The 10,726-nt window shown below is 27.3% G+C and overlaps 1 protein-coding gene across 2 annotated transcripts; it reads right to left on the bottom strand.

The window, feature by feature from the left end:
• Window positions 1-467: 467 nt before the first annotated feature.
• On the bottom strand, window positions 468-2,685 carry LOC130950953 (protein LURP-one-related 12-like). 2 transcript variants are annotated; one of them, XM_057879560.1, is made up of 3 exons: window positions 2,335-2,685; window positions 1,292-1,637; window positions 468-774 (listed from the first exon to the last, which is right to left on the bottom strand). In XM_057879560.1, the coding sequence occupies exons 1-3, from the start codon at window positions 2,557-2,559 to the stop codon at window positions 647-649; spliced, it is 699 nt and encodes a 232-aa protein (XP_057735543.1). In that variant the 5' UTR covers window positions 2,560-2,685; the 3' UTR covers window positions 468-646. The 2 variants fall into 2 exon arrangements, with proteins under 2 accessions (XP_057735543.1, XP_057735544.1); XM_057879561.1 differs by lacking the exon at window positions 468-774 and having other exon boundaries at window positions 1,066-1,637.
• Between the last annotated feature and the right edge of the window lie 8,041 nt (window positions 2,686-10,726).

Here is a 10,726-nt window from a genome sequence, read left to right as displayed (position 1 = left end):
GAGAGTATTGGGCTTAGAGATACCTGAGGGGCGTCAGTATATTTGTAGTGGTGAGCCAATAACCACCGTTGGAGTAGTGCCATATTTTTAGGATGTTAATCGTCCCATTATCTTAGGGAGGTTAAGATATGGCTCGATAAAGTAGTTAGAGAGATTTTAGGGACAATTACTCATTTGAATGAGTGCTTATCTGCCACCTATTCTCCGTCCCGACTTCTTGGGAGTAAGTCGGGTTTGGCACCGACTTCTTAGTGTGAAGGTTGGTGCTTAGTAAGACTCAATCCTCTGGACTAGGCCTTTTATTTGGTCCTGGGCCAGGGTATGAACAAGCATATATACAAAGATTTTGTGTTTTCCTAGACCAAAAAAAAAAAAAAGTTCAAGAACATATAATGAATGGGAAGAAAATAATAAATTATTTTTCATCAATCCTTTTCAATACCAATAATGAACACAAGTAGTTACTATATATCTCCTCTCACAAGCTCCTTCATATGTCATCCAAACTTTTTGTACCTGGGGAGGAAAAGGAGATAAAAGGGGAGACAACAATTTATTTAACTAAAGCACAAATCAAATTCTAAATATACATTTATATTATCAGGATACCAATGAAAAAAAACACAACGTAAACTATATTATTGATTTAATTGAAGTCACTTGAAAATGGGAATAAAGCCCAATTTAGACATTGAGATTGTAATTGTCGTTCAATTTCATTCCTAACATTTAAAAAATAGTGGTTGAATCTCTGAAGTTGTATTTCATCAGTCCCTGAAATCATAAATAATTCAAATCAGTCTATGAAAAATAATTATTAACTCAAATTAGTTTATAAAACCTATCACATTACATCAAAATTTCAAAATTGTAGTTCTTAAAGAATAAAAGTTTGGTTTTGCTAATTAAAGTTATTTATGATAGAACGTTTTTTTTTTAAGGTTCACATATCACTATCTAAATGGAAATAGATTAACATCTAATATGTTGTATATATTCTTAAAACTTGAATCCAAGACTATTTTTTAGAAAATATTAAAATATTCATGCTTTTGACTAAAAAAATTGATACAAGTATATTTCATCTTTATTTCCTTTTCACATGAATTTTAAATTTACAAGATGGCAAAGGTGGAACTCATTAAAAGGTACACCTCAAAAAAAGATTAGTCAATTACATCAAACACAAATATTTTTTTTTTAAAGAAAAGGAGAGAAAATGCAAATTCTTAATCTTCTGTAGTAGGGTGCACCGGAGACTCCGTGGTTCCACTTTCAAAGTAATTCTCACCGTTGATCTGATCAAGGACCAAGACCAATCCCATGGCAAGTGCACCATCAAATCCAGGCTTCACGCAAAGCGAGAAGACTTCTTTCCCAAGCATAACACTTGTCGTGGAGTCCACCTTTCGACGAATCTCAGCCATTAATTTCTTCGCTGCGTTATAGATCTTGCAACATCGCTGCGAAAAGCACCCTTCGATGTGATACTCCACACCGGGCTTATCGTATACCTCCACTATAACACTCGCTCGTGAGCGTCCGATTAAAGATGTTCTCTTCATACTTAACAATGCTTTATCGCCGTCGATTCTTTCTCCTTTGAAACCTTCCCATCGTTGATGAAGACTCGGCCTCTGCATCGCAAATAGAAACTCAGTGAGTCGACTCGAATAAATGAATAAATATCCTATTTTATTGGAATAAGTAAAGGGTACTACTAATTTTTAACTTGATAACATCAGCTAAATTTTTCATTGTAAAATTATTCTTTTAATTTTTATTTTTTACAGTATTTAAGATTAAAATTCAGCATTTGAAATTTAGTATTTAGGATGTAAAATTTAAAAATTTAAGATAAAAATTCAAAGAATTAAATAATCTTAATAGAAAAAAATATTTAATTAAACTCATTTTATTGCAAAAAATATTTTACATTGATTTGATCCTTTACCATGCCTGTAGATGATGTTAATCAAATAATTGTAATATTTTTAAAAAGTTTAGTTTTAATACAGTAATATAATATACTAAAATAGTTATTTAAATAATTATTCTTTTAATATAATAATACATAATTAGATATATGAATTGACAATGCACCAAAAAAAGTGACAATGCATCAAATTCTTTTATTATAAAGCAAACGGAAAATTAAAATGATTTAGATATTTTATGTTGTCTAGTAAGTAGTAACACATGAACTGATGAATCTGACTCACTAACTCGATCGAACTCACTGAGCTGACTCACTCACTCGGGATCAAAAGGGAAGAAGAAACAGAAAAAACAAAGTAAATTAAGAACAAAAGAAACCGATCATGATTAACATACCTTTCGTTTTACGGTGAGAAGACATCGACCTTGTGGATCCATGAGGACGAGCTCATCCTTGTCACGTGCATCAGGACCGTAAGAGTCAACTCGGAAAACGAGTTGGCCCTTGCAATCGTAGACGGTGAAGCCATCGCCAGCGAAGAACCGTGAAGTTTTCAGCACCGTCAGATTCCTCTCTTCTCCTGAAACGTACTCTTCTTGCACAACAAACTCTTCCTTCATAATATTAATAATAATATTATTTAATTAAAATAATAATAATAATATATAATAATTCTCTTTTCTACGAGAAACCGGTGATCATGATAAATTGATAATTCAAATGAGCGATGAAGAAATGAGTAAGTTATTGAGAGGAGTGCACATATATATATATATATATATATATATATATATATATATATATATATATATATAGTATATGGTTTGTGAGAGAAAAAGAAAGGGAATTAACACTTTAATGTGTTACTCGGAGAATTTGATAAGCCTTTTATATTTGGCATGTGCTGTAAAGTGGGAGGTATTGGTTTCTCATTAGAAATATGGAATATATAAAAGGTTATCATGTATAAACCTTTAAAAAAAAAAGATATTGAGAAAAAGGTGTTTATAATGTTCGTGACTACTGATTATGTGTGTGCTCTTACTCTTCACTATTTTTCCATTTTTTTTAAATAATAAATAAGTGAAAATTCAGTTGCAGTCGACTTCACATAAAATTAATAACTGAGAGTTATTAGATAATTTAACTAATTTAACTAAATTTTCGTTCTCAACTATCAACTTCACATAAAGTCGATTTCACTTAATTTAATATTATTGCAAAAGGTGGGATTTGCGTGTGTGCCCTACAGATATGGATGCTTGGATTGATATTGATACTCTAGTGTATACTTATTTGGAACTTTTTTGACTAATTGAAAAGGAAATTTTTTCATTTTAATCAACAGATTTCTCAAAGTTATTATTTTACTAAAATATAATTTATAGAATATTTTTTTTTATCATTTACTGACACTATATATTCTTTATCATCAAAACGTGTATTAATAATTTTATCCAAAAAATTATTTAATAAAATTTCAGTTTAAATTATTTTATATATGTGTATAAGTACACTCAAGTTAATTTGTAATATTTTTATTTATTGTTGTACTATATTACAAAATTTCCAAGCGGCATGAAGGTACTACTAAATACTAATAATGAAAATCTATACAAATTTTTATGGAGAATTTAATTTTAATGTATTTTTAATATAAAATAATTTTATATATGTATTTAATTATATAATATTATATTATTAAAAATAAATATTATTTTTATTAATTACGTGAATAATTATTTAAAAAAATAAAATTATATAAAATATTTTATATTATTAATATATTAAAATTAATTTATATATATATATATAAACAACCGATAGAGACAGGGTTTAGTTAATGGTTAGTTGTTACTTACTCATCAGTCACCCCTTTGATTCTTCAATATAGATTAGTTGCCTTTTAACTTGGCTGTTAACTTAATAATGAATATTAAATAGTTTGGTTTTGGCTTTTGACTAACCTTGTGCGGTTTCTGGACACTCCAGGTGTTTTGGAGAAAGCACAGCTGGTTAGGAAAATAGATGTTTTTTCTTTTTCATTTTTCTTTTTAGAATTCCTTCTTACTTAAATAATTTGTTATAAAATTATTTATTCAAAAATTTTCAATTAATAATAAGATATTATGACTCTTCAAATAAAAAATTTCTTTTACTACTCCTGAAATCTAATTATGCATAAGGTAAAAAGGATAATCTTTTTTTTTAGTTTGTCCGATAAAAAATTTCTTAACAATAATCAAATTCTAAATATTAAAGTTTTTCATTTTATTATTAATAATGATCGAATTTTGGATTTTATATCTTTTATTATAACAGTTTTAATATTATATTATAAAATATATTATATTAAATTTAAACTAATTAAAAAATTATGAATAATTATATTTTTAATGCTTTTTAAATTTGTCATTAATTAAAATTTTATAAAAAATATTAATTTATTATATATTATTAAAATTAAATTTCTTCAATTAATAGCATAATTGACATAGCATGTTCTTAAAGGTATTTTTTAATTTATTTTATTTAATTTATTTAAATATGTTAATTAATTATTTAATTTAATTAATTTAAATATATATTATTTGATTAAATTTATTATCACATTAATATTTGAGTTGTTGTTTATCAAAATTTATTTATTTTCTTTATCTTAAATATTTTAATTTTAAATTTCAGATTTTTATCTGTTATTTATATTTTTTATTGTTTTAATATTAAAAATAATATTTTTATTAATATTTTTTTATAATTTATTGTCTAATATCTATATCTCCACCATTAATTATATATGATCATGAATATTTTTTAATTTGTTAGAAGAACACAATTTCATTCTTTTATTTTTTATTTTACTTATTTCTGTATTTCATAACTTATTTATGGTAAAAAAATCATATATGCTAAAAAAATTATTTTTTTATTTGGTAATATTTTTTTCTCTTATGATTCATTAGTTTTACTCTTTGATTTTTTTATAAACTATAAAATGCTATTATTTTTTATTGTACTCATTCTCTTTTATCATTTCACAAGAATTAAGACAAGATATTATACATTTAATTTTATCTTTAGCAGTTTTGATAGGTGTTTAAACTAACAAAATAAATATTAAACTATTTTTAGATTCAAATATAGTTATTTTAACTCAAGAATAGATAAAATATATTGATAAATTTTAACACGTAACAACATTAATCATATTACTTTGATTTTAAAAATGAATATGATACTGAAATATAAAATCGTTTTAGATAGATTTTAAGAAAAACAGTTCTCTATAATAATTGTTTTGCTATGATAATAAAAAAGATATTTTACGGACAAATTTTATCTAATGTTAGATTATGTTTGCTCAAATAAGTTTTAACATCAGAGTAAAAAAATTTTAAAATTTTACTTATAAATTATGAAAAAGTATTTACAAACTCAACTACTAATTTATTTAAAGAGAAATATTTAAAAAGATATAAAATTCTAATATAAATATTTTAATTTAATTACAAATTATATATTATAATTAATGAGTAATTATTATGTCATCACCCATTGATTTTATTATTTTTAATATTAAAAATAATTAAATTTTAAATTTAATTAAATTCATTAATTTTTTATAATAAAAATTACTATGTGTGTTTTTATTTAAAAAATATATATTTTTGTATATTATTCTGTACATAATACCAATACACATATACTAGTTAATAAAAAGAAGTTATTCAACCATGCCATGTGATTATTATCTCCCCACCCTAACAAAAAAAAATGCCAAAAGAGAAAAGACAATTTCCCATAAGTCAACTCTTGCCTTTATTGTTGTTCATAAGTCAACTCTTGTTGAAAATATCAATCTACTCGTACACCGATTTAACAAGAAAAAACTTTTAATTTATCAACATGTAGCTAGGCGTCTTTGAAGATAAAAGTTTGCGAAGATCTTTACAATAATGTATAAAAGCCATGTTTATATATAGGGGCATCTAGTGTACAGATGCACTTGTAAAGACTTTTGTCTTTTATGGTTTTGAAAGCGTGTCACTAAAAGTGTTACTTAAAGAGAAAGTGTTACCCTTAATTGTTAACTTGGCTCTGATACCAATTTTTTAATCTCTTTTTCAGAATTTCCATTAACTATTAACTTTTCATATAAGTTTATAATTTGTATAGATTTGGTTGGTGATACTTTATAGTTTTTCAATCTTGTTTTAGTTTATAATATTCTTTTTTGCATGGATCATTGTAAATAAAATTTTTTATATGTTTGTCTTTTTCTTTAATATAATTTTTTAAATCCTCAAAAACTTCTTTTATTTCTACATTTTCTGTTGTTTCTAAATATCTTTTTAATTTTTCAACTTCATTCTCCATTTTTTCTTTTAACAACTTTAATTCTTTTAAGTCATAATATGGTTTTTCAGGCATTTATAAATTTTTTAAGTTTAGCTCTAACTTGTTTATATTTGTTCTTATTTCTATCCTTTTTATTATAAGGTCATTAATTTCGAACTGAAGATTATTTAATTCCCTCTTATACTCCTTTATTTTACTTTTTAATTTTTTCGCCCTTTTTCTTTTTATTTTGTTTTCTGGTCTTTCAATCTTTGTATACTTCATTATTTATCTTAGTATTTCTGCAAATTCTATCATCGATTCATTACTATTTTCTAGAGATTCTATTAATTTTTCTAACTCTTCAACTTCTCTTTTCAATTTGTCATAGATTATTTTTAGAGCTTTAAATGCTCCTTGATTTATTTCAGAAAACTGTAAATAATTCAACCGATTTTCTCCTTCGAAGAGCTCTTGTTTCTTGTCTTGATAGGTTACATATATTTTTTCTTTATTTATTGTCATAACTTAGTGTTTAGGGTTTCATTTAATTTTTCGACCTTTTTTGTTAATTCTTTTATTTCAGAATTTTCTTCCTTAGACTTTAACTTAGATAAGCTTAAAGGGCTATTAATTTTGGATTCTCTTATTTGAAAATTCGATGAAACTAATTTTCCTGATGGTTCTTTTAGTAAAAGAACTGGGTTTTCAATAGCTTTATATTTTGGTATTTCTGTCTTTACAATTTTCTGAAATAATTCATCAACATAAATTCTTTCTCTGTTTTTAAATATTATACTATGATGGCTATTTGTTAAAGCATAGTTTATTGAAAATGGTTCATCATCTTGTTCCATTAGATTCTTTCTGTGAAATTTATAAGCCAAACTTATAGATCTTCCAAGATTTTCAGTTGACAAAGGTATAGCGTATCCAAGATAGGCATTGAATTACATTTACGTTTGCCAAGTTTCCATGAACAATTCCAATTATTTGATCTATTGGGTCATCAGTAATTCTTTTGTCACAGATTGCTAAGCTTATTGGTGAATTAATTCCTTTCATATATGTAGATTTGATTAAGACTTGTATAGTACTAATATGAATCCATCCAATTTTAGATCTTTTTTGCTGATCCTTAATTTTCTCAATCTGTTTACTCAATTCTTCATCATTTATCAAGGCTATTTCAAGTTCTCCATTGGCAGATTTTATCTTTATAGGGGCTTCAAGTTGAATTTTTCCATAGTATATTATATTTTTTCTATTAAAAACTTCTTTTAAAAGATTTTGTTTATTAAAATTTTCATTTGATTTGAGATTTAATTCTGTTTTTAGAATAGCCTGTTTTTCATTATCTAATAATGCAGATAATCTATAATAGTCAGATTCTTCCGTTAATTCTAAACTTTCTAAATAATTCATAACTAAGAGATTAGGATAAAGGCGTACCTTTCTGGAGAAAAACTTCTTTTATTTAGAATATTTTACATAAGATGTTTTTTATCTCCAGAGGGGAGATTGTAGATACTAACTCCAGAGGGGAGTTTAGAATTGGTTTTTCCTAAGGGAATTCTTCTTCAAACTATAGAATCGCCTCGGCAGCTTCCTCCTTGCTCTCCTAGCATATGAGTACTCTTAGCCTCCTGCTTTCTATTGTTTGATGCCTTTTACAATTGCCTAAGCAATCTATTTATAATGGTTGGGTCTGATGGACAATTCCCATCCTTACCCTTCTTATGACGTCATTGCTTACGTCATTGTTTATTATCTTGCACCAGCTACATTGTTGGTGCTCTATGACCTAAGCGCTTATGTCACTATGCAATAATGTTGAGAGATGCTTCAGATGTGCTGTCCTCCTCTTTCATCATGTGACCTTCAGATGCATTGTCTTCTTCCTTTATCATGTGGGTTGATTCCGTTTTATTATTGCTTTCTTCAGATAACTCTGAAACACATAGCTGGCACTTGTGGTCTTCTCTGTCTTTTATCAGATAGCAGAGATTCCTCTTTATCCCTTCGGGGAGCTTTTCTAAGAGTCCAGATAAGTTGTAGAATGCTGATTCAAATTCCACTAAGAGTCTCATCTCTCTTTCTTCAATTTCATTCCTTTTACTGGACACAAGCAAAGTATTTCTGCTTTTATAATTGATTCTTGTGTGAGATTCCCTTGTTATCTTTTGAGTTCTTTCGAAGACCCTTGCTAGTGTGCTGGCTAGTCTTCCTTCATGACTGTAGATTGTTAAATCTTGAACTTGATCAATTGGTTGAAAATTTCCTGGGAAGACGGACATGAAGATTACTTGATGTGCTGGAACCAAGCATTCTTCTTCTTCATTAAAAATAGGTTGACTATTCGTAAATTTTAGGGATATATCCCTTGGATTTACGTTGTCAATCATATTTTTAAATCTCTTTACTGCATCAATGAATCCTGCAGGAAACTCACTAATAATTTTCAGATAATTAAAAATTAAAATTGTATCAATTAATCCATACTGGAAAAACTGATAGGTGTCAGATGGGGAAGCATCTGGAAATATAACCAGCTTTGTTAGCTGTTCTTTGGCAATAGGATAATATCCCAAGATTGCCCTTTTTTCTTCAGTCCAATTCAGGACTATGTTAAGGGTTTCTCTGAGATTTGATCTACAGACCCTTTTCTTTTCCTTGATTTCAGCCCTTGTAGGAATGTTTCTTATTATTCCTGTTCTCTGGGTTTGAATTGGAGCTTTATCTGCTCTTTTTAGGGTTTGCTCTGGATGAAGAGCTTCATATTCCCTGAAAGATTCCTTTGCTTCTTCCAGTGTTAAAAACCCTCCTTTATGAATTATCCTTGATTGATGTGTAAATGGTGCTGCTTTTTCCCAGGCATCATATACTCCTTTCATGGGGCCATTATAAATTACATAATATTTTTTATCTTGGGTGGATTTTTTGATAATTTCAGCAATTGTTTTGTTTTCTGGAATTTTTTCTTCACCTGATTTGTCCACCACACTTAGCTGGCTGAACTCTGATGGTTTTGGTTGTTGTGTTGATTTCATTGCTTCGATGGCCTTCTTGAGGGATTGGATCTGTATCCTTATTTGCTGACAATGCTTGCATTTTTCGAGTTCTTGTTCGTATTTTTGAATTTCTTGATCTAATGCGTTGTAGACGAACTCCATTCTCTTGTTAATGTATCTGCAATAACATTTTTGTCACCCTTAATATATTCAATTTTTATTGGATATTGTAACAAAAATAATTGCCATCTTACCAATCGTCCATGATTATAATCAACTTTTAAATTATATCGTATAAATCCTGTTAGGTAACTTGAATCTGTCCTTAATGTAAATTCTTTGGGTAATAAATCGATTTTCCATTTCTTAAGAGATTTAATTGCTGCCAGAGTTTCCTTTTCATGAGTGGTATATCTCTGTTCTGTTGGAGTAAAAGTTCCTGAAATATACCTGCAAAGTAATTTCTTTGGGGGATATTTAGAATCTAGTGATTCTTTTTCTTGTTCTAAGCTTTTTATAGCTTTCTTAGCTTTTAGACATCCTGACCAGGTTATGTCTGAGGCATCTGTTTCTACTATTAAGTAGTCATTTTCTTCTGGAATATAAAGTTCTGGAAGTTTTTCACATAATTCTTTAATTCTTTGAATTTGCATACTATCTTTTTCATCCCATTTCCATTCTTTTTTAGTACTTATTTTTGGAAATAAGCTTTTAGTGTATTCTGTTATATTTTTTAAAAATCCTTGATCAGAAATATAATTTATACACCCTAAAAATCTTTGTAATTGTTTTCTATCTTCTATTTTATTAGGAAATAAATTTACTTTTTCTAGAACATTTGGTTGTAGTTTTAGCTTTCCTTCAGTGGATAGAATTAATCCAAGAAACTCTATTTCTTGTTTTGCTATTCTTGCTTTCTTTTTGCTAAGAACTAATCCTTTTTCTTTACATCTTTCTAAAACTATTAATAATTTTTGAAGATGATCTTCTTTATCTTGTTTCGTAAAAATTAGTATATCATCAATGTACACTAAAACAAATTCATTTAACTCCTTTAGATTTTCTTCCATAAATCTTTGATAAATACCTGGGGCTTGTTTTAATCCGAATGGTAATACATTCCATTCATAAAGCAACACACTTGTTGATTTTTTTGTTGGGCAAGTAAAAGCAGTTAATTTCTTTGTTTCTTCGTCTAAACGAAGTTGCCAATATCCTGATTTTGCATCAAGAGATGAAAACCAAGTTGCTCCTTTGATTTTTTCTAAAATAGAATCTTTTCTTGGAAGTTTATGAGCATCACCAATAGTTGCTTCATTCATTTTCTTATAGTTTATTACCATTCTTCGTTTTCCCCTTTTAATTTCATTATTGTTTTCAACGTAAAAAGCTGGAGCCGCATGAGGACTTTTACTTAATCTTATAATTCCTTTTTTCA

Source organism: Arachis stenosperma, chromosome 9 (genome assembly GCF_014773155.1).
Source record: "Arachis stenosperma cultivar V10309 chromosome 9, arast.V10309.gnm1.PFL2, whole genome shotgun sequence".
In the NCBI taxonomy this organism is placed as follows: domain Eukaryota; kingdom Viridiplantae; phylum Streptophyta; class Magnoliopsida; order Fabales; family Fabaceae; genus Arachis; species Arachis stenosperma.
This window is presented reverse-complemented; position numbering and strand designations above follow the sequence as displayed.

What these genes read in the sequence shown, in the direction of transcription:
- LOC130950953 (XM_057879560.1), bottom strand. Translation starts at nt 2,559, where the DNA reads ATGAAGGAAGAGTTTGTTGTGCAAGAAGAGTACGTTTCAGGAGAAGAG. An exon ending in TTCTCACCGTAAAACGAAAG is followed by an intron (nt 1,638 to 2,334) that starts GTATGTTAATCA and finishes TTTGCGATGCAG; the next exon opens with AGGCCGAGTCTTCATCAACG. An exon ending in GGTCCTTGATCAGATCAACG is followed by an intron (nt 775 to 1,291) that starts GTGAGAATTACT and finishes TTATGATTTCAG; the next exon opens with GGACTGATGAAATACAACTT.